Source organism: Acipenser ruthenus, unplaced genomic scaffold (assembly GCF_902713425.1).
Source record: "Acipenser ruthenus unplaced genomic scaffold, fAciRut3.2 maternal haplotype, whole genome shotgun sequence".
Lineage (NCBI taxonomy): Eukaryota > Metazoa > Chordata > Actinopteri > Acipenseriformes > Acipenseridae > Acipenser > Acipenser ruthenus.
In genome coordinates this window covers 1-24,607 of record NW_026707548.1, presented here as the reverse complement: position 1 = coordinate 24,607, position 24,607 = coordinate 1, and the positions used below count along the sequence as shown (strand labels likewise).

At 37.7% G+C, this 24,607-nt stretch overlaps 2 protein-coding genes across 2 annotated transcripts; one reads left to right on the top strand and one right to left on the bottom strand.

Moving 5' to 3' along the window:
- Positions 1-165: 165 nt before the first annotated feature.
- LOC131727710 (di-N-acetylchitobiase-like) lies at positions 166-3,559 on the bottom strand. Its single transcript, XM_059018994.1, has 5 exons — positions 3,273-3,559; positions 1,859-1,997; positions 1,187-1,395; positions 804-975; positions 166-317 (listed from the first exon to the last, which is right to left on the bottom strand). The coding sequence occupies exons 1-5, from the start codon at positions 3,390-3,392 to the stop codon at positions 181-183; spliced, it is 777 nt and encodes a 258-aa protein (XP_058874977.1). The 5' UTR covers positions 3,393-3,559; the 3' UTR covers positions 166-180.
- Positions 3,560-6,434: 2,875 nt separating this feature from the next.
- LOC131727709 (vitellogenin) lies at positions 6,435-24,237 on the top strand (the record flags this gene model as incomplete). The annotated part of the gene is made up of 30 exons (XM_059018993.1): positions 6,435-6,520; positions 6,623-6,643; positions 7,420-7,571; positions 8,994-9,245; positions 9,343-9,504; positions 9,969-10,117; positions 10,544-10,694; positions 11,741-11,898; positions 12,181-12,346; positions 13,020-13,145; positions 13,440-13,658; positions 14,062-14,279; positions 14,846-14,943; positions 15,366-15,490; positions 15,644-15,745; positions 16,592-16,711; positions 16,881-17,070; positions 17,185-17,278; positions 17,475-17,660; positions 18,539-18,692; positions 19,187-19,406; positions 19,697-19,872; positions 20,505-20,942; positions 21,075-21,128; positions 21,322-21,414; positions 21,630-21,842; positions 22,537-22,679; positions 22,826-22,964; positions 23,476-23,608; positions 24,051-24,237. Coding segments are annotated over exons 1-30 (4,718 nt in total), but the record flags the coding sequence as incomplete, so codon positions are not given.
- Between the last annotated feature and the right edge of the window lie 370 nt (positions 24,238-24,607).

Sequence of the window (24,607 nt, the reverse complement as noted above, 5' to 3'; positions counted from 1 at the left end):
ACGATGCTGACTGTTGAGAACATGAGAAAAAATGCCCTGTACTGGCAGCACAATGACATTCTAATATAATGGAATGTTTTTCCTATTCATGGCTTAAGCTATTTTAACTTCAAACACTCCATCATAAATGCTGAGGTAAAACTAATAAGACACAATTACATGCATGTTTCTGCTAATGTCTTATTCACCTGTGTTGATAAAAAAAAACATCTCTTTTACCTGGGTGAATTCCAGACAAGCATAGTCATATCCATACCAGGGCACCCCCATCACAAGCTTTTTAGGGTCAATGTTCATCTTCAGGTAATCAGTATAACCTGAAGAATACAAAAGTAGTATTAGGCAAAATAATATAAAGGGGCTTTGCCATGTAAAGTGAAGCTGTCCCGTTTTATTCTGTTGTCTACCAAGCTACAGAGACAAACTGCCCAGTAGTCTTTCATTCCCTCATTCTCCGAGTGATGTTTTGGTATTTCAACTCCAAATGCTCTAAACAGTAATATATATGGAGCCAGCAGATTTTAAAGGTTACAGAATCTCATGTTATTTTGGAATAGGGAAATGGAGAGGGGAAAAAACTTAAATATCAATTTTGATATCGAATACAAACTTGGAAAGAGAATGGTCAACTGTTCTTGATGGATGACAGATATTCTTCATTTTGCTTTGAATCAGGTTTTCCATAGCAAGAGAATAAAGGTCAGCTGACTACAAGTGCCTGTATAAATATGGTGCACATCCCTTTTTTAGGAGCAAGGCCCTGTGTACTGTCAACACTAAGCTCTTCAGTTCTTCCTGCTTACCAGCCAGTGTTTGGTTGTATGGCGCATTTGCCATTGCAATGCAGTCACCCCAGATCTGGCTCTGCTCATCGTATGACATCACAAACAAAAGGTCACATGATTCAGCTATGGTTATGTAATCGTAGCACCTCTTATCAATACACCTTGGAGACCAGGCCACATCAAACGACACCTGAAGGTTAAAGATGCTACTGTTAAAAACACAATGGGGGTGGGGGTGGGGGTGGGGGGGGGGGGGACAATCAAAGGCCCAAAAAACATAGAATGTCTTACAGTCACAAAACAGGTACCTTGCCCAGTATTTTGATTTGTTTCAATAGTTTTTGGTGTCTGTGATTGACTACAGTGCTATTTTAGTTGCCACTGTTTCTACACTGGTTTACCTGGGAGCCTGGGATCTCCTCATGGAAGGCCTCTGTAGTCTCTTTGACCAGTGCAGTCAGAGCATAGTATTCTGGGGACCCATCCTGCACTTCATGCTCAATGTCAATATTGATTCCATCCATGAACTGCTTTTTCGCCAGGTCGACTTGGCCAGATATCCAAGCTGTCCTATTGGTCGGGTCAACGATGTAATCAAGGGAGACATCACCTTAAAATAGAAGTGGATGAGGGACATTACTAGAACACAGAAAGGGTGGGTGTTGAATAGCTTGTAGATTTCATTTTGACAAATATTGTTCAAGAATAAACCTCCCCATTTGAATTTGCCACTATCAGCATGTAGGAGGGTTAAAAAATAGGGACTGCCAACACTCATTCCTGTCTTCTAGTCAGTATTTTTGTTTTAATATCTCTTGGTAAGCAATGTCCCTAGTGGGCATTGTATGCACTTCAGTATGCTTTGTTTTGCTGGTAATTGGTAATTAATCATAAATGTACAGTATGTTGCCCACTCATTCCTTAAGCATGTATAGGAGTTTCATTATTTTGTATTAGTGTTACAATGCTTCCAAATCGCAAACATTGCAAACTTCCAAAACAGACATATTAATACTGCTATTTCTTTAAATACTGCTTACAAACCAGGGAAACTTTTGAAATGTGATCTTTACCTTTCAAAACAAGCCGTGCTCCTTTAGAATGGGCAAAACACAAGAGCTCTGGGTCGTATTTCCCGAAGGCTGCCACTGTTGTTACCACTGACCAGTCATAGGACTTCCACTGCTTTCCTCCAACATCAAACACGAACACCTGCAGTAATGAAGAATGTTTCATTATTTCTGAAAGCACAGCAAAAACATTTGGACTATTCAATTTGTCAATAAAATACAGCCGTTGTTAAAATCATTGAAAGAAGAAGACTTTGTCAAAACCAACTCTCGAACGGTATTTTACTATATTCTTGTCTTTAAAAGTTAAATGACATGTTTGGTCCTGATTTAATATTTGAATGGTGGCAGTATTTAAATTCGTTACTGACCAGACCAATTGAACAGACTCCCTTATTTCACAAAATAAACATTAAGAATGTTCTTTAGTGAAACTCAGATTTTTTGATTAATTGTGTCATACACTGATTCATGTATTTGGGGGATGGTCTCACACTGGATCATAGTGGTCCTGCCCAATATAGAGAGTAAAGGTATGTTTCAATAAATGTCTGCCTGCATTGCACAGTTTAGTTTAGATTTCACATAATTACTGCATTTGCAATCTGCTGGCTCCATATATATTATTGTTTAGATTAAATGGTAGCCTTATCAGTCCACAGATAGATAAAGAGAAGGAGCTGTGATACATTTTATTGGACTACAAGAGCAATAATTAATCACAAGCTTTCAAGACCTCAAAGGTCTCTTCTTCAGATTTCAGATGAAAGTAGGAATCTCTCTTTCCTACTTTCACCTAGAAGAGACCTTTGAGGTCTTCAGTTGAAAGCTTTTGATTAATTATTGTTTAGTTAGTACAATGAAATGTATCACAGCTCTTTCTCTTTGTCTAGAATCTTAATGAACTTAACACAATTAAATATGAATTATTCATTTTGTACAGTTTCAGGATCTGTTTATCTAACCGAGGGCTAATTAAATTAACTTTTTGAAATTGTGACAATTTCAACAATTCACAAAAAACTTTGCTCAAGTGATTATATATATATATATATATATATATATATATATATATATATATATATATATATATAATTAGAAGACCTACAATAGCATTCTTGGTCGTTTTATATAGCTGTTTTTACGTCTTTCAGGGGTACAATTAAATTATTTATTTTCTATAGCTATATACAGTAGTAGATGTTCTTCAAAAGAATACGGGACAAACCAACAACCTGCTAGTTTAAACTAAATATAAATTGCGCCTAATAGGATAACAATTGGAATAAAAATAAAAGCGAAAGTATACTTCTGCTTTACATGTTTTCCGTGTAATGCGAGATAGCTGAAATATCGGGTTGAATGATGTTCACTTACATCAAGTAACAGAATACTAAAAATACAGTAATGTATTTACCTCGAACTTTTTCACGTCGGTGATTTGGTTGCATAGCGATGGATCCTCACAAGGACATGGATAAGAAGACACCAACGATAACAGCTGTGCCGTCAGGAGCACAACCAACCACCCTGCCATCTTACTTAACTGTAGGCTTAGTTTAGCGGGTTCAAAGGACACCAGTAATCAGACGAAAATGACTTGTTCTCATATCGTGTAAATCAGTGAACTTCCCCGTTCCTCGTTGTGTAAAGCTTGGAATTACAACATTGTTAGACTTTGTCACCGCCTTCGACTATGGCAAGTCAGACAGGACATTTTAAGTTGTTAAAAACACTTGAAATGTAATGCAATATGTAGCACATACTTTATTTAAATACTTGGTTAATTTGATATTCAAGTTGTATTCCTTACACAAAGTCTGCACCACCTATTTATTATAACTCAGTTTCAGCGAGTTATGGCAAGGACAGCCCATTTCAATTAAGTTGATGTATTTATGTATTTATTTATTTGTATTCAGTGGTCAAAGTTGAATATTTTTCAAATGGCTGATGATGACCACTTCACCCAGTTAAATGATAAGCTAGTTTCTAGTCACATAACGCCCTCTAGCGTGCAAAAGATCAAAACAGGTTAACCAAACACTCGTACATATACAATCATTATACAAATCGGATTTATTATTATTATTATTATTATTATTATTATTATTATTATTATTATTATTATTATTATTAGTGATATGCTAGTTTTGTGTCTAATTATTCATGTGTGCAAACAACTGGAATATCATTTGTTTTATTTTTTCAACAATTAAATTCTTGATATCAACAAGTACATCAACAAAATGTATTCATGATATCGACAACATCAACACCAGCATGTCACTATTATGTTAATTATAATAACTTGGAGAAACCCTATGCTATTGTTATACTACTATTAGTATCGAAACGCACACCGTACAAACACATGCTGTACAGATTAAGTTGTCGGCAAATAACTATATCTGTAATATAGTATAGGCTTATACGTATGAAATGACAGACTTTGTCTTCTGCTTAATGCTTGTGTAGTATATTATACATTTAATTAGTAGACGTGCGCTACAAGATCTATAATCATCATCATCATCATCATCATCATAACAATAATAATGTTTGGTTAACATCGTAGTGTATCTTTTGCACTATAGAGGGCGCTATATGACTAGAAACTGGTATGTCACACGCAGAAGGCCATGTTCTAAATCAAATTACAAAACATTTGGCTTCTGGCTGATTGTTGTCTATTGGGACTCAAGCCAATACACAAACTCGCGGTATCACTGTTCTGCCTTGGTGAAAGGTAACTAGCCTGGGGATGGGGACTGAGCAGTAATGGGCCCACCTGGGTCATTTGAAACTTGTCCTGGTGCAGTAATATAAATCAGACAGTAACTGGTCTTTGGCAAGTAGTTTCCAACACTTGCCCAATGGGAGGAAGAAGTCCACAACTGTGATACAGTATATCTAGTAATAATAATAATAATAATAATAATAATAATAATAATAATAATAATAATAATAATAGTAGTAGAATTTTTAACACAACTGTGAAAAATATCAAAGAATAAGGTTTATGATTCAGTGAAACACAAAACAAAACAAAACAAAAAACAAACAGGCCAGTGGGTCTGTTTCAATAGACGACTTCACCAGGAACGTGTTACACCCTGATCAAATTAAAGAAATTATTCTTACTCATCACAAAAAAATGGAATACACATTATAGGATACTTTTTTTTTTTTTGCAGCACATACTTTTTCATCATTACTTTATCGAGAGTTTATAACTGCAACAAAGTTATAACTAATAATTATAACGAGTAATCAATTTTACTTACCTAAAAAAAGAAAACAAAGACAAAAAAACTAAAAGATGTGAAAATGCTGCTGCATTCAAAAATTTCATTTATTTGTTGAAGATAAATACTACACATGTGTAGTACATGACCTGTTGTTATCTGAGACAGCAGAGTACAAGACCTGACTGAGATTCCAGAACAACCTGACCGGCTCTTTCTATTTACCTGTGTCTGACCTGCTTGTTGGACTCTGAAGTTATTTCTTAGAATGAAATTCAATATTTATCTGTAATATCAGTACACCTTTGTAGATTATATGGTCAAGTTTAGTTATACATAAACTAAATATAGTTATATTCCAAAACAACATGTTCAAAATTTATACAAAAAAAACTATTTCTGTTTAAAAGTGGTTATTGATAATACTGGTATTTACAGTGGTTGGACCAAAATAATGGAAGCACTTGCAATATACTTTTACATAAAAAGATGAGTCTCAAAAGTGGTAACTGCAGATTTCAACCCATAAATTCACTGAAGGAACTATTTGCACGGAATCATTGAGGAGCGGTCTCTTATTCCTCTGGAACAATCACCTTGGAGACCTGAAGAAGAAAAGTTTTTTTTTTTTTTTTTTTTCTCAAGTATCTCTTCATTTTGAGTACACATATTTAACAAGGCAAATCATTTTGGCTGGTCGTCTTCCAGTTTGAAAAGACATTTGTACAAAACATTTTAGGTGTGCACCCACCCCCACCAAACACATGTCAAGGGAAACAAAAACCTAAATCCAGTGGTGTACTATATTTAATTCAATGTAAATATCAATATAAATACTTGTGTCTGTAATATAATAATATGGAAGAAATCAACCTTTAAAACATAAAAGAGAAATATTGCAGTATATATTAGCACTATGCTTGGCAGCTCCAGAATCAATGAATTGCCTAACATTTAGTGTCCAAGAGACCCAACAAGCACAGGATGACCCGTGGTCATGTAGGTCATCACAACCTGGAGTTAAAACAGCTGCCAACATCTTCTAATCTTTCAATTCAATCTCTCTCTCTCCCCCCTCTCTCTCTCTCTCTCTCTCTCTCTCTCTCTCTCTCTCTCTCTCTCTCTATATATATATATATATATATATATATATATATATATATATATATACATTATAGGACTTCTTTACGATTACATATTTAGTTAGGTCTGTTCTCAAATATTATATTTTATTATTAATGCATCATTATTATTTTCCATAGAGAGATAAGAAATGTTGGCTCAGCAACTGAAATGACCCATCCCCACTAGCATGTGTGGCTTATTGGTCTCTATATAATGACCTGGCATATTCAGTACCCTCATTCAGCCTTCACAATGAGGGGAATCCTGCTAGCACTAACTATAGCTCTTGTGGGTAAGTGAATAGTTTTATAATAACATGTAATAAGTAATACAGACAAATTATCTATTGCTTTTTTGTAAGACCAGTTTTAATCATATATATATTTTTTTTTAGGGAGCCAACAGACAAAGTATGGTAAGTGAAATATTGTCATTATTTTTAACATTTAAATTTTTTTTTTCATGGAAATGTATCGTTTTATATTATGAAACTGTTGTAGATTGATGTGGTTTAGTACAAAAAAACCCAAACACTTTTAAATAAAGTGTCTTTAACTACACTGTAATTACACATGTGGTTCCAAGTAATTACATAAATATTACAACATAACATGTGAATACTAAAGGCGCTAGAAACTGGCAACATTTAAAAAAATGTAAAGAAACATGTTGTGGCATTGTAACTACACAATCAATTGTGTAATTACAGTGTTATTACATACACTTATGTAGAGCCAAATGTATCAGATTTTTCAATTGCATTCCTACATAATCCTCATTTACTTTGCTACCACTACTGACTGCAATCCATTTAATTCAAAATAAGATAAAGGGTACATAATACAGAAAATAACAAATGACACTGGGTTTTTAACACTGTCATCTCTGAGATCTTCACTCTTGGATTTCAAATTGCAATGCTAAAAATCAATATAATACTTCTAGAAGTGTTAAATAGGATATATTAAAAGAACATGCTCTAATCGTGTTCCTTACAGTATTTCTATTTTCAAGAGGTATTGTTTGTATGTGTTATGATGTCATTACCATTACAAATAGGCAATGTATGAAAAACATTATAAACATAGTCTTCTGCATGAAGACTATCTTATCTAGTAATGCATGTATGTGTGTTTTCGCTATTCTTCATTGAGAAGCTCTTTCTAATCCGCCTGTAATATTTGAACACAGAACCAAGTTTCAGTGGAAGCAAGACCTATCAGTACAAGTATGAAGGTGTGATTCTGACTGGCCTCCCTGAAAAAGGATTGGCAAGAGCTGGACTGAAAGTGCACTGCAAAGTGGAGATCAGTGAAGTGGCACAGAAAACATACCTGCTGAAGGTGAGTGCCATTTAGAGGCATGGGGCCAAGGAAATATTCCATCTGATGCTACAGTATTGTGTTCAACAGTCATGCTCGATTTACCATAGGACTCCTGGTTGACTGAATTCAGGAATCATTGTTGCTTTGTAAATGTGTGTGTAGTGTCTCCTATTGTTATGAGATGTCATCTCATGCGGATTGAAGCTGAGCTCAATCTGTGCCTGCACGGGGGGCAGCAGTGTGGAGTAGTGGTTAGGGCTCTGGACTCTTGACCAGAGGGTTGTGGGTTCAATCCCAGGTGGGGGACACTGTTGCTGTACCCTTGAGCAAGGTTCTTTACCTATATTGCTCTAGTAAAAACCCAGCTGTATAAATGGGTAATAGTATGTAAAATAATGTGATATCTTGTAACAATTGTAAGTCACCCTGGATAAGGATGTCTGTTAAGAAATAAATAATATAATAAGAGACATACTCCACATTAACTTATACAATATTATAAATCACAAAAATCAAGATTAAAGTCGATTAACTACTTTTAAACTTAAGTGGCTGATTTCACGGACCCCTTAAAATAACATTAGTTAGGGGGCTCCCGAGTGGCGCATCCAGTAAAAGCACATGGTGTGCAGGATGCACCCTGTAGCCTGGAGGTCGCTGGTTCGGGTCCAGACTATTCCACTACCGACTGTGGACTGGAGTTCCCAGGGGACAGAGCACAATTGGTCGGGCGGCGCCCGGGTGGGTAGGGTCCAGGTCGGCCAGGGTGTCCTCGGCTCACCGTGCACCAGCGATCCCTGTAGACTGGCCAGGCGCCTGTGGGCCTGCCTGTAAGCTACACGGAGCTGTGTGGTCCTCCAACACTGTAGCTCCGAGATGGTTGCATGGCAGAGTGAAAAAGAAGCAGACGGCTGATGGCTGACGGCACACGTTTCCGAGGACCTGTGTGTCCGTCTTCGTCCCTCCCGAGTAAGCGCGAGGGTGGCAGCGGTGAAATAAAAATAATTGGACATTTCCAATTGGGGAGAAAATAAGAAAAATTGGTGATTCCAAATAAATAAAAAAAAAATAATAAAAAAATAACATTAGTTATTCCAAGATGCATTGTGGGATAGTGGTTAGGGCAGCAGTGTGGAGTAGTGGTTAGGGCTCTGGACTCTTGACCTTGCGCAAATGTATAATTGGGTAATTGTATGTAAAAAAAATAATGTGATATCTGTATAATGTAAAATGTGATATCTTGTAACAATTGTAAGTCGCCCAAGATAAGGGTGTCTGCTAATAAAATAAATAATAATAATAATAATATTGGGGTCTTTAGAACTATGCCATATGTATGATGCATAGGGATGACATCTATATACACAGGATAAGATGTACTAAAAAGGACTTTTGTTTCCTGATACATCTTTTTTGTTACTGAACACAATTTACTTTCAGATTCTGAATCCAGAAATTCAGGAGTATAATGGGATCTGGCCAAAGGCCCCATTCTACCCAGCATCCAAGCTGACGCAGGCACTGGCAAGTCAGCTAACCCAGCCAATTAAGTTTCAGTACAGGAATGGCCAGGTTGGGGACATTTTTGCCTCTGAAGACGTGTCTGACACCGTCCTCAACATCCAGAGGGGGATCCTGAACATGCTGCAACTAACCATCAAGACCACACAGAATGTGTACGGTCTGCAGGAGGCAAGTGTCATAGCTGTCCTTTCACACCTTACTCATTTATTCACACTCTCCCCCTGTGTTCATTGATTCACTGATTCATCCCTCTCTTTGTTCCTAGAATGGCATTGCAGGTATCTGTGAGGCAAGCTATGTCATCCAGGAAGACAGGAAAGCTAATCAAATCATTGTCACAAAATCCAAAGATCTGAATAACTGCAACGAGAAAATCAAGATGGATATTGGCATGGCTTATTCACACACATGCTCAAACTGCAGAAAGGTCAGTTTCTTTAAATAATGTGTTGTATGTGCTGGATGTCTTATGTTTAGGGGGTTGCATGAGGGCAGTTCCAGTTTTGATACCTTTCAGTTGGACCAACTTTGGTGTCAAAATAATCACTAGGACTTTCCCACTCACAAATATTTGTAAATGTCTAAACTAACTGCAGTTAACTAACCTGTAGCGTTTACACTTTGTGATTGCCTATTCCAAAAGAAACACAATCCTGGCACCAGTTCACAGGAATGTTGCACATAGTCTACATTGCTCAAACAGTGCTGTCATTTGGTAAGAAATATAGAAGGTACTGAGTTAATCTTTTACTAAACCGAAGGGAATACATGTTTAAACTTGGTCTCTAACCTTTACACAGCCCTAACTCAATCTTTAACTTGTACTGTATTAGAAATAAAATAAACATATTGTTTTAAATATACAAAAAGTGGTCTTTTATTTGTATTCAGATTAGAAAGAACTCCAGGGGTACTGCTGCCTACACTTACATCCTGAAGCCCACAGACGCTGGCACTCTGATCACTCAAGCCACTTCACAAGAGGTGCACCAGCTCACTCCATTTAATGAAATGACTGGCGCTGCCATCACTGAAGCAAGGTACAGTGACACTGTAGTAATAAAAAAATAAACTTATCTTGCTCCTGCTCCCTGAACCACACTGGTTATATTATTATTATTATTATTATTATTATTATTATTATTATTATTATTATTATTATTATTATTATTATTACCAGTAATAGTAGTAGTTGTAGTAATAGTAGTACCGGTAGTTATAGTAGCAATAGTCTACTGTATTATTATTATGAGGAAGGAGAAGAAGAATAATGGCCAATTTGTTACTCTATCCTCATTTTAACAGCAGTTGAGATAAAAGGAATCTCAATAAAAGGGCTAACGTTTTCCAGTTACATTTGTGTATTAAACTGTATAACAAGATTTGGCTTCAGGATTCCTGTCTCTGACACTGCATTGCACCGTTTAATAAATAACAACTTGTTTCACTGATATTTGCTTAAACAGGCAGAAGCTTATTTTGGAGGATGCTAAAGTAGTCCACGTAACTGTTCCAGAGCAAGAGTTAAAGAACCGAGGGTCTATTCAGTACCAGTTTGCCTCTGAAATTCTCCAGACCCCAATTCAGCTTTTTAAGACTAGAAGCCCGGAGACTAAGGTCAGTATGTGAAAGAATTTTTTTTTATTTTAGACCACAAATGTATGATGCAACTATATTGTTGACAGATTACACACCGCTGTACAAAAGCTGAATAAGATAAGAGAAATACAATTTTAAAATAATTTTCAGTATTGTATTAATGTAATAGGACCAATTTTGGACTCAACCTTTTGGCATATTTTTTTTTCTAATGATAAAGCACCTGCTTTGTTAACCCTCACAAGGATACGTTGAAAAATTGACTTTCCTGGTAACCTGGAGTCCAACATATAACTAACAACTGGAGTAAGTGAATGAATGAAAATGTGTAAATGAACACTTTATTTTGCTTTTCCTTTACGTCTAACCATCGTTTGGTATAATGTGTTGTTTATGCTTTGCAAAATGGATAAGACGCCCAATGCGCACAGCTGTCTCCTAGCAAGGGAAGGCACCACTGTATTCTGGATGCTGTAGTTTATTCTAGGAATTTATCACGGCCCCTTGATATGTCAGTGGAAAGCTCCAAGCCTCCTCTTTCATTTGGTATCTGTTGAAGAGACCGAGTAATAGGCAACAAACGGAACTTAGGTGCTGACTCTTATCACATGACTTAAGTCTTAGTTTCGGTTTGCTGTTATTGCTTAGGAACGTCTGTTGAGGACATATGATACATCATTGGAAAGCTCTAATTCTGTACTTTCAAACAAGCCTTGAACCAGGAAGTTATTATGGTGCCTGAGGTATTCACGCAAGAAGGTCGGGCCCACCGATACACTACGCCTGGGGTCCATACAGACCCCAAACCAAAAACAATTTGGGAAATTCAACCAGACTACCTGGACTAGAATTATCCTTTGTATAGTGTAACAGGATGGGTGCCTGACAACTACCTAAAAGGAAACAAAAATCAAGTCACTAGATCTACATAATAACTGATACTAAAGCACAGTGGGGTCCAAACGGACCCCAAGTTACCTTATGAGGGTTAAAATATATTTATCCTGTGAAGTTCAGTCCTGAAACATAATGTTTCCTACAACCCCGAATTCTCCCTTTTAAAGATCAAAGAAGTCCTTCAGCATCTTGTCCAGAACAATCAGCAGCAGGTTCAATCTGATGCCCCCTCCAAGTTCCTGCAGCTTACTCAGCTGCTACGGGCCTGCACCCATGAAAACATTGAGGGCATCTGGAGGCAGTACGAAAAAACACAGCTTTACAGGTAATAGCACTGGACCGCAATGAGGCTCCAGCTCTCCTTTCCAGTGAAACATAAAACCTACCTGGGATATGCAATGCTTTTCAATTGTGTTTGTACTTGACAACTTAAGCATTAAAAAAAAAATTCTAGAAAAAATCAGTAGTGTGAAAACTCCCAAATATACTTCCATATGGAAATATAGATGTGTCTCATTTCCACAAACATATAGATAATATACAGGGTGAAATTTAAAAATAAGCCTTAGAACATGTTTTCTTCACATCCCTTCTTTCTAATTGAAAGGCGCTGGATTCTGGATGCACTCCCTGCGGCTGCTACACCCACTGCATTCAGGTTCATCAGCCAGAGGATCATGAAGAGAGATCTCACAGACGCTGAAGCAATCCAGACTCTAGTCACTGCAATGCACTTAGTCCAAACGAACCACCAAATAGTGCAAATGGCTGCTGTGAGTATGACAGCTATCTTGGGCCTACTTTATGATGTTGTAATTGGGAGCCAAAGTTAAGAGATTTGTGTTTTAACTTAGAACTTGATGTACTTGGTTTTTCACAACCTAAATGGTGAAACACCCTGAGACAGTGTCGTCGCTCCTGATCATCGAATAGATTATGTTAAAACAAGGCTACGTCGGCATGCAGCTACTGACACCAACAATAAGGCACGGAACCTACAAGCAGTTGAGAACTTGAAGCATATATGTAAGATACTATAAACCAAAGCAAATACATTAGGTCTTGAAAGAAAAATGCAATCCCTCTTCTTTAATGATGAGATTTGGTACCTTTTTGTTTTCAAAGGAACCCCTGAATCAAAGCATAAGCAAACACGATAAAGTAGACACCACAATGGGCACACAGCCATTTGTAACGCAAAGTAAATGCATAGCATGATCAGGAAAAAAGCATGTGGACAATGACTAAGCAGACTAACCGGGGACAACTTCAATAAGGGTATTTTCTGAAGACCAGTAGCAAAAGATCTATGGCTATATTCAGATTCTCTTTTTTTTAGGTGTAATAGCAACAAATGCTTGGGAATTTTAAGGTTGTGTGGTTATAGTAATATTAAGAGCAAACTGGGAATTGGAAATTTTAACTATTGACAATTCACCCCCTCAGGAACTGGTGTTTGACCGGGCTAATCTGAAATGCCCTGTACTTCGTAAACATGCTGTGCTGGCGTATGGCTCCATGGTGAACAGATACTGTGCAGAGACTCTCAATTGCCGTGAGGAAGCTTTGAAGGTACAGTATTATCTCTTCATGCCCCGACTCTCACAACACATTAAAATGTGAGATGTTTTTTTTCTCCTTATAATCACATCCTTTTGTTGTACTTCGGTGCATATTGTCATTGTGGACAATTGTTCTAAATGTACTCTACAGGAAGTGCATCTAACACACCAAACAACAGCAGCCACAGCAGTATCAGTGTATTTTAATACAACCACAAACAGCAACCCTGAGGATTGCAATGTGTGCCTTGTAAGAAGAGCACTGGAGCTGAACCTAAAATCTTTTTTTTTTCCCCCAATAAAGCCCCTCCATGACTTTGCCAATGATGCTATAAGCAGAGCCCATGAAGAGGAGACAGTCCTTGCCTTGAAGGCTTTGGGCAATGCAGGACAGCCTTCTAGTATCAAGCGCATCCAGAAATGCCTACCAGGGTTTTCCTCTGGAGCTTCACAGCTTCCAGTCAAAATTCAAGTAGATGCTGTGATGGCTCTCAGGAACATCGCCAAGAAGGAACCAGGAAAGGTGACAGCTTGTGAACACATTGGTCCAGATTGTTGTTAAAGTGCACTTCTGTACGGCATTTAGCTTGAAAGGAAAATAAAACTTTTACAACTGGTCTATAGCTTCCCTTATAAAAATTTCCTATAGTAAAAGCACAGCAGAGTGTAATAAAGCATAGTGAAAGCATTGTAAACAATAGCAAGGTAAAGCATATTAATAAACATAACAAACTAGGGTAAACTATGGTAAATGCATAGTATAATCATGGGGAAAGTAAAACTGCAAAAATACTGTGCAGAAATATTGTGGTAAACTTTTATAAGGGTTAGCTAATGTAACATAGGTCGTCAAAGATTCAAGCTAATCAGGGTCTGTATGTAACTCAAAAAAATATTTTTTTTTTGTATTTTCTTTCTTCGTGCAGGTGCAAGAACTTACCATGCAACTCTTTATGGATCACCAGCTTCACTCTGAGGTCAGAATGGTTGCCTCCATGGTTCTGCTTGAAACCAGACCCAGCATGGCACTGGTGGCAACGCTAGCTGAGGCCCTGCTGAAGGAGACCAGTTTGCAAGTGGCCAGTTTCACCTACTCCCACATGAAGGCTCTCACTAGAAGTACTGCCCCAGAGAACCATGCACTGTAAGCAAGCCCTGAACACATATCCAGTACATCCGTGACTATAACTTTCAGTTATTCTTTAAAAAAAAAGAAACAAACTTTCCTTTTATTAATGGACTCTATATCATCCACATTTTCGTCTCATATCATTTCTTAATATTGTAATATAACACTATTGCCTCTATTGTTATTTCTTCTGGGGGCACTTAGTTACAACTCGGTCTGCTTCTAATTTCTGAAGTGAGGTATTTTGAAAAATGACCACAAGCTGTCATTTCAGAGGGGGTAGAAATTATAGTTGCGCACCTCTAGCGGACATTTCTAAATACACCTCACTTCAGAAATTCATCTTTTACAAGTCTTTTCAGAAGCAGTCCCTGTGGCTGAATAAGGGGATTAGTTTGTAAGCCTGGTAAAAAAAATATCAGTAGGCAGAAACAGCTATAAAGAATCATGCAAAACAATCACAAAAGTATATTAAACTGGTAAGAAAGTAAATATTCAGAAACTGCAGTGCAGATGCCCCATGGTGGATATTAATAAGGGTTGTAGGATTAACAGACACTCACAATCTATTGTCTCAACAGATCTTCAGCCTGTAACGTAGCTGTTAAACTGCTCAGTCGTAAACTTGACAGGCTGAGCTATCGGTACAGCAAGGCTATGCACATGGATACTTTCAAATGTAAGTAAAAGGAAAGAAATTAAACAAAACTTTGGCCTGTGCCAGTTGTTTATATATATATATAGACTTACAGTAGCAGCACCAAACAAGAGAGGTTATACAATTTTAAATACATTTCAATGAGAATTATTTGTCATTAAGTTCTGTTTAATTGATCTAAACAGTAGCAGCACCACCATTTAGATCAATCCAAAACCTATTCCTTGACTTTGTATGTGCTGTAACAGAAAGAAATAGACTACATGCGCTTTTAGTTTCTTTTTAGTGCTGTTTAATATCTGCTGAATATCTTTTACATCAGTAATTGCACATCAAGTGCCTGTGTTGAATAATCACTTTCAATATACTGGTTTACAATTTGCCTGTGGGGTGCTGTTAACCCAAATACTGACAGTAAGACTTGTTCTTCTTCTTCTTTGTAGATCCACTGATGGCTGGAGCAGCGGCAAACATCCATATAATTAACAACGCAGCCAGCATCCTCCCATCAGCTGTGGTGATGAAATTACAAGCTTACATTCTCGCTGCAACCGCTGATCCTCTGGAGGTATGTCACCCGTGAAATTCAGAATCTGTACATTTATATTAGAACGGAACGATATGTAAATCAGGAACATCAAGGTCTGTCTCTCTGTCTGTTTGCTTTCTTAGAATTTAAGGCTGCAGAACAATAACCACCCTTTTGGTTTGTCCTATCTAGATTGGTTTACATACAGAAGGCCTGCAGGAGGTTCTAATGCAAAACCATGAGCACATAGACCAAATGCCTTCAGCTGGGAAGATCCAGCAAATTATGAAGATGGTAAGTAAAGGGGGGAGTTTGCTTTGATGTCACATTTTTTTTGTTATATTGTGCATAATCAAATATACCTGAATAATATAATTATAAAGTATTGTGCCAAAACATATTATTAATGATTTGTGGTTTTAACCCTTTGCGGTCCATTGTCGGACCTGGTCCGAAATTGCAATTATTCCTATCCGGTCCGTTGTCGGACCTTGTCCGACATCATCAAAAAAACCCACAAAAAACGGGTTTCTAGCCGAGAAAACCATTCAATGGCCGAGTGGGAGTGACAGGAGCCGAGACAAGCCGATAAAAAAAAAAAAAATGGCTTATGTCATGAATAGTCATACCTGCCCCTGGCATCCCATAGGGGCGGTCATAAGGAAACAAGCTGGCTGATACTGCATCAGCGCACAGAGACTATCACAGACATTTGCAGAGCTTTTTTGAGATGTTATAGTAATAAAATAATGACTTGGATTGCATTATTGAGTTTGGTGATAAAACGAGTGATCAGGAGATGATTGATCGGTATGTACGACTATTATTATTATTATTATTTATTTATTAGCATATGTGAAAGCGATAGCGAACGAAAGGGTGGGGCGGGGCTGGAGATGCCTAGTGAGTGCTTTGTTGATATGCAGGGCCTTTTAAACCTGTTTGACTGTGAAAAAAAAAAAAACTTTTAAACAGCGTGTCTAAAATTAACTGCGCGTGTGAAAATAAATTGGACCTGACACGCCTGACGCGCACTTAATAAATGGACTGCAAATTAAGGGTGTGAAAACTTATAACAACGAAACCTTGAAGAAATGTGCCGTTTGTCAGTAGAAAGAATAACTCTCCCTCAATCTGCAGCTCAGTGGATGGAAGTCTGTACCGTCGGAGAAAACCCTAGCGTCCGCATACATCAAGCTGTTTGGACAAGAGATTTCCTTTTCTCGACTGGATAAGAAAACCATTCAAGAAGCTCTGCAGGTATGTAACATTAAATCATTACAGATTGATTTTTCAGGTTTTTCCTGCCTTCTAAGCATTACTGAATCTTATGCAGCCTTATACAGGGGAAGAGGTTTCTTGTGATAGGGTTTATTCATGTAACATTAAAAACCTTGAGTCTCACCCTGTTTTGAATGGCTCTGCACAGGCGGTCAGAGAGCCGGTGGAGAGGCAGACTGTGATAAAGAGGGTAGTGAACCAGCTTGAGAGAGGAGCAGCTGCACAGTTGTCCAAGCCCTTACTGGTCGCTGAAGTGCGGCGGATTTTGCCCACTTGCATCGGCCTTCCAATGGAAATGAGCATCTATGTGTCTGCTGTGACAACTGCTGATATAAATGGTAAGAAATTCAAATGAGGATTGCTCCATACAGCTGTATTTCCTTGAATTTGTATTGTTTTTGGTTAAAATATATATAAATATATATTTTTTTTATTATTATTTTTTTACTCAGTTCAAGCTCACATCACACCTTCTCCCACCAATGATTTCAATGTGGCTCAGTTACTGAATTCCAACATCGTGCTTCATACTGATGTCACCCCCAGGTATTTCTTTGTTTTGTGTAACGAAAGTCTATTAACTGATTTATATGCCATTTATATTGTGGTGGCATTTGGTCTTTTTATATGATTCTGGGATAGAGAAGGACCTGCTGAAACATTTGTCTATGTGTTTTTGAATCTATGGATATTGGAGGACTGTAATTGACTGTAAAACAATTAATATGTGTTCTTCTTCCAGTATTGCTATGCACACTATCGCAGTGATGGGCATCAATACCCATGTGATTCAGACCGGAGTGGAATTACATGTTAAAGCGCGCACAACAGTCCCAATGAAGTTTACAGCAAAGATTGACTTGAAGGAAAAGAACTTCAAGATTGAATCTGAACCCTGCCAGCAGGAGACTGAAGTCCTGTCTTTAAGGTACATTACAGTATTAAAAGACTGAGGGGCTCCCGAGTTGTGCATCCAGTAAAAGCATTCGCTAGAGTGCAGGATGCGCTCTATAGCCTGGACATCGCCGGTTCGAGTCCAGGCTATTCCACAGCCGACCGTGGACGGGAGCTCCAAGGGGCAGCGCTCAATTGGCCGAGCGTCGTCCGGGGGGAGGGAGGGTTAGGTTGGCCAGGGTGTCCTCGGCTCACCGCGCACCAGCAACCCCTGTAGTCTGGCCGGGCGCCTGCGGGCTTGCCTGTAAGCTGCCCAGAGCTGCGTTGTCCTCCGACGCTGTAGCTCTGAGGCGACTGCACAGTGAGTCTGCTGAATGTAAAGAAGCAGGCGGCTGACGGCACACGCTTCGGAGGACAGCATGTGTTCATCTTCGCCCCTCCCGAGTCAGCGCAGAGGTGGTAGCGGTGAGCTGAGCCTAAAAAATAATTGGGCATTTCAAATTGGGGAGAAAATAATAAAAACTAATTGGCAACGACTACATTTATAAAAAAAAAAAAAAAAAAAAAAAGTATTAAAACATATGTTCATATGGAACATGCTGAAAATCTCTTATGAAATTGGCCCTTTGCCTTTACGGCAGGGTATATAATATGTAAAAAACAAACAAAAAAATACTTATATGAGATATATTTATGAGAGTGTAAGTAACAAAGACACTTCTACAGGCCTTTCCAGTACTAACTTATTTCTCACATGCCTGTACGCTAATAATACATGTTTATAAATACAGTTCAGTATTTTTGTTGTAGAAATGGGTTTGGAAATAACTATTTATATTTGCTTCTCCGCGCATGGTTTTCCTCCTGAAGCTAACCGGAACTGTATTCTTCATATATTTGTTGTTTTTAAAGTGCTCAGGCTTTCGCTATATCGAGAAACGTTGAAGATCTGGATGCCGCCAAAAAAAACCCACTGTTACCAGAAGAAGCCGTGAGAGACATATTGAACGAACAGTTCAATTCAGGGACAGAAGATTCAAATGAAAGAGAAAGAGCCGGGAAATTTGTAAGCATGACCCATTGAAGTTCTCTTGTATTTTAACCAACTCGGTCTCGCTCATTCTTTGAAAAGTGATTGGAAACATTTTCATGAAATGTATTTTCTACTCATCACAATCATAATCTCTCCAAGTATTGGTTGAGGTAAATACATGCAGAACAACTGGATGAGAAAGTTCATCATTTCATCACAGAGCATTAGTTTCTGCAGTAGTGACTCATGGCACTTCATGAATGTTCAGTAGTGCTCCCAATTTATAACACATAATTCAGAGCCAAAGCAAACAGACTTTTCTGTTTTGTCTCATAAAAAGAGTGTGAGTGAAGTGGTATAATGGCGCAAATGAGACGGAGCAATGCATTACTCTTTGCAGTCCTCAAAATGTAGAAACCCACAGTATTCATTGCGATCCTTGAAATAAATAAGTGTAAAAACCACAGTAAGCATAATCAGTAAGTTACATTTTAAACAATTATTTTTCGTTCTACTTTTCAATTTAGGCCAGGCCCTCTGCTGAGATGATGTCCCAAGAGCTGATGAACTCCGGCGAGCATCAGAACCGTAGAGGCTCTCGTGCAACGCGAAGTGCCTGCGCCAAGGCCAAGAATTTTGGATTTGAAGTTTGCTTTGAGGGAAAATCCGAAAATGTTGCTTTTCTCAGAGACTCCCCACTTTACAAGATAATTGGGCAACATCATTGTAAAATAGCCCTGAAACCATGTAAGGCTTCTTTACCACCTATGGACTTGAGCCAACCAAAATTTAGGGGCTGTAGATGCAACAATGATCAAAAGCGTATTTGGTTAATTAATAATGGTGTAAGTAAAGGTTAATGTAATAGTGGTATAATGTAAATGCTTAATTAATAGTGGTATAAATTACATGTGTAATTAATAGTGGTATAAACAGAAAGCAGTGTTGGTCTTCCCTCACTCATTGACTTCTTTACCCACTTCCTGTCTGTGTGTGTGTTTCAGAACTGTCCCTAATCATTTGTGTTTTACTGACAGCACACAGTAGTGAAGCAACAATAGAGAAGATTCAGCTTGAACTCCAAACAGGGAATAAAGCAGCATCTAAAATCATCAGAGTTGTTGCAATGCAGAGTCTTGCAGAAGCAGATGAAATGAAGGGCAACATCCTGAAAAAACTAAATAAACTCCTGACAGTAGATGGTGAGACCCAGGTACGTGGACATTGTAAAGAGTTTAGCTGTACCCAGACTTTAGTGTTACTGCTCTTCCATTATCCAAACCTGAGATAAGATGTTTTGTTGGTGGAGTTTCATGTGCAGTTTCATGTTGTTTTGATGAACATGTTTTGTTTCGTTTTTTCAATCAGGTGTATCTAAAAAATACACAGCTATGGCTGAAAGTTTTGCATCACCTATAATTTTAGGATTGAGACATAATAAAATAAATATATATATATATATATATATATATATATATATATATATAAAGAACATATTTTATTTAACATCATGTAATCAAAGAAACTACAAAATGGTATCGCAAAAGTCTACCGGAAGCCATAATGTCACATTTTTCAATTTTTGTCAGTTTTTCGAAACCATATGGAAAGCTACAAAGCGCTATGTAATTCAATATGTTAGCGTAACATTATTCAGCATGTTACATTCGACTTTATAATGCAAAGTGAGTTAGTTCTATCAGATGATGCAAAACATTTGACCATAGCTGTAGGTCTACCGAACCAAACAGCATGGTTATATCCCTGGATGTGCTTTTGACAGCAGTCAGCTTCATCTTCCTTTCATCTTCAGCTTCTGAATCAATTTTGTCTTGTCTTCTAAAGGGTTCAACGCTCAGAGGATTTAAACGAAGGTCTTCTAGTTCATCTTCCAGCTCTTCTTCCAGCTCATCTTCTAGCTCATCTTCCAGCTCATCTTCTAGCCAGCAATCTAGGACAGAGAAAAGAATGGAGCAGGACAAACTTACTGAGAACCTGGAGCGTGACAGAGATCACATGCGGGGCAAGCAGTCTAGAAACAAGAAACAGGAGTGGAAGAACAAGCAGAAGAAGCACCACAAGCAGCTTCTTAGCAGCAGCAGCAGCAGCAGCAGCAGCAGTTCTAGTGGCAGCAATTCTAGCAGCAGCAGCAGCAGCAGCAGCAGCAGCAGCAGCAGGAGTCACAATCATAGAAATAATACCCGAACCCTCAGTAAGTCCAAGAGGTATCAAAACAACAACAACAGCTCTTCTAGCAGCGGGTCCAGTTCATCTTCAGAGGAGGTAAAAAAAAGTTTTTTTTTTTTTTTATAAATCACCGTGCTTGGAGAACTATAGATTTTCTGTGATTTTTCAGTTCTAAATATTGCTCCACACCCACTTGTGTTATCCGCAAATACTTTGTGTTTCTTACAGATTCAGAAAAATCCCGAAATCTTTGCATATCGTTTCAGATCTCATCGTGACAAGGTAAGGTCCTTATAGGCTCCTATCATTTTTCTGTGCAAGATCAGACTACTAAGAATACATTACAGTATTTTTATAGAATTGTTTTTTTTTAATTCAAGTTCGTAATGTGGTAAATTATATTCATTCCAGATATGCTTAAATATAACTACACCAGTAATTAATAAAAGGTTTCTATTCATATTGCATGTTCCAGCTGGGTTCCCAGAACAAGAGAGGGAGAATGTCCTCTTCATCATCCAGCTCTTCCAGCAGCAGCAGTCAATCCACATTGAATTCCAAGCAAGATGTAAGTTTTGTCTCTATACTTTTCCATGTCCAAAAAACAATACAGCCCATATGCAGGAATCCCGTTTATCTCTAAACCCTAAACTGTTACCTCTGAATCTAATCTGATTTCCGTGTGATTTATATAAAATGTCACATGTTCATTGGCTATAGTTCTATAGGGTCTGTTCCACATGTAATGACAAGACTAAAGGTTCCTCTTGGTTTAATTTGCAGGCTAAGTTCCTGGGAGACTCCTCTCCTCCTATATTTGCCTTTGTGGCTCGTGCTGTGAGGAGCGATGGCTTACAGCAAGGTTACCAGGTTGCCGCCTACACTGACAACAGAGTGTCTCGACCCAGAGTGCAGCTGCTGGTTACGGAAATCATTGAGAAAAGCAGGTGGCAAATCTGCGCAGACGCTATATTGCCCAGCAATTATAAAGCAATGGTAATGCAAACTAAATTTCCTTCGTATTAATATGTTTCCAGACAATATGTTGGTAGAGCTAGCACTCCCATCAAACAGCTTATTACAGTACATAGCTTACTTCAATCTCATTGAAGGTGTATTGTTTAATGCTAATAGTATTTAAAAACGTTCTCTTCTCACTGTCTGAATGTACATCACCACAAAGCAGCCCTCTTTTCCATGTTGGCTTGCTTTTATCATAATTCTCCAATATTCTCTGTGCAGGACAGTGTCCCCATACAAGTACATATGAAATGACACTTTCAAAATTCCCCAAAAGTACAGCTTTTCATTTTTTTGTTGATCCTTTTACGGTAATTTAAAGTTTAACCCACTTCCTGGTATGTTAATACTTTCAGCGCTAACAATGGGGGACCAGTAACTACTAAGAGGCAAGAAAATTGATGTTAAAGCCTTGGTTATCATTCATTGAATGTAGATTTGCTATGTATAGGCTGTTATATATATATATATATATATATATATATATATATATATATATATATATATATATATATATATATATATATATATAGTGAATACATTGTTAGAGATATTTCATTTAGTTTCTCATTGTTAAGCCTTGACCATGTTGTCATTTTTTTTAATACAGTAGATTAATAAACCACATCAGTTCCCAGTAGGCTTTTGCTGACTCCTTTTCTTTTCCTAGGCCATCATGAGATGGGGTGAGGAATGCCAGGACTACAAGGTTGCTGTTAATGCTGTGACTGGCCGTTTAGCATCTCACCCGTCTCTGCAAATAAAAGCAAAGTGGAGTAGGATTCCTCGGGCAGCAAAGCAAACCCAAAATATGTATGAATTTTTATTTAAAAAAACAGAACATTTCAAAGCTTTTTAAGGTGGTATATTAAGGGAGGGGGGTCATTAATAATTGTTGGCGGCGGTTCATTTGCTATTTCTCCTGCAGTTTTAAGAAGTCTTTCCTTTATTTCTTGTAGACTTGCTGAATATGTTCCAGGAGCTGCATTCATGCTAGGATTTTCACAGAAGGAGCAGAGAAACCCATCTAAGCAGTTCAAAATAATTTTGGCAGTAACTTCACCAAATACTATCGACACACTCATAAAGGCACCAAAGGTAACCGACTGGCTTAAAGTTAGAATAAAAGCCCATTTTGGTTAATTAAATTATGTTTGCATTTCATTAAACCTTTTCCAACTGTTTTAGAGAAGATGTATTGGTTTATTTTCATTTTCCAAAGGACTGTTAAACAAAAAGAAACTCTTCAAAAAGCACTCCTTTATTATTATTATTTGTTTATTTAGCAGACACCTTTATCCAAGGCGACTTACAGAGACTAGGGTGTGTGAACTATGCATCAGCTGCAGAGTCACTTATAATTACATCTCACCTGAAAGACGGAGCACAAGGAGGTTAAGTGACTTGCTCAGGGTCACACAATGAGTCAGTGGCTGAGGTGGGATTTGAACCGGGGACCTACTGGTTACAAGCCCTATTCTTTAACCACTGGACCACTCAGCCTCCCACGCCTTAAAATGTTCTTTTAAAAAAAGGCCGTAAGGTTTTGCGAATAGGGCCGTTTTTAAAGAGACGTTTTTTTCATTATTATGTTTTTTTCTTTTCTCAGATAACACTGTTCAAGCAAGCTGTGCAAATTCCTGTTCAAATACCCATGGAGCCAAGTGATGCAGAACGGAGATCGCCAGGACTGGCATCCATCATGAATGAAATTCCATTCTTAATTGAAGAAGCAACCAAATGTAATTCCCAACAACATATTTACGTGTTTCTTTATCGTCCAACATTTTAGAAACCAACAAGCAAACAAAACAAAATGACACTACCCTCCAAAAGTTTTTTTTTTAAAATATATATATTGTATAAATACTTTGGTTTCCGATACTTACATGTATATGGCATGTTCTGTAAACTTATGTAAGACATTAAACAAACACTATTGCATAGTTTGAAACCACAACTGACAGGGAAATAGCATTGCAACTTTTGCCAGGTATTTTGCCTGTTTACTTTTTTTAAAGGTTTGTAAATACGCTCCCATACTGCCCAGGTGTGAAACATCTAACACTGTAATTGTGTGTAATGTAAATGTACTGAAGCTTAATTGCAATTTAAAAAAATAGAGAAAGTTTTGTTAAGTTGCAGCTTTTCTGCCACATCTTCACAATCTGTTTGTATTTGCAGCTAAGTGTGTGGCACAGGAGAACAAATTTATCACATTTGATGGTGTGAAATTCTCCTATCAAATGCCTGGTGGCTGCTATCACATCCTCGCCCAGGACTGCAGGTCAAAAGTGAGGTTTATGGTAATGCTGAAGCGAGCTTCAGTGTCAAAAAATATGCGAGCTGTGAACGCCAAAATCTACAATAAGTAAGTAATAACCTGATGTTGCTTGTGTCATCTGTATGACGTTCGATATAGTATAAATATTTTTTTCTTAATTTTTTTATTCAAATACCTCAGTATAATAATTTATAATGTGTTTCTACCAGGTATACAGCAGTGCTGTGTTCAGATGCCAGAATATTCTTTCTACTCTTCTTTCCACAGTTCTGTTTCAGCTGCTCAGTGACTGAAAGCTGTTTTAACAACCTCTTCAAATGGATCCAACAGTTCTCAGACTTGACAGGCCCAATAAATAATACTCACACCTCTGTATATGTACAGTCGGGCAAATCCATGATACACAAATATACAAAATGAATGTTTATGTTCTTCTGCCAACAGAGACATTGACATC

Excerpts from the sequence above, each read along its gene's own strand:
- LOC131727710 (XM_059018994.1), bottom strand. The coding sequence starts at position 3,392 with ATGGCAGGGTGGTTGGTTGTGCTCCTGACGGCACAGCTGTTATCGTTG. Across the intron at positions 1,998-3,272 it reads CCGACGTGAAAAAGTTCGAG|GTGTTCGTGTTTGATGTTGG; the intron begins GTAAATACATTA and ends TCATTACTGCAG. Across the intron at positions 318-803 it reads ATACAACCAAACACTGGCTG|GTTATACTGATTACCTGAAG; the intron begins GTAAGCAGGAAG and ends TGTATTCTTCAG.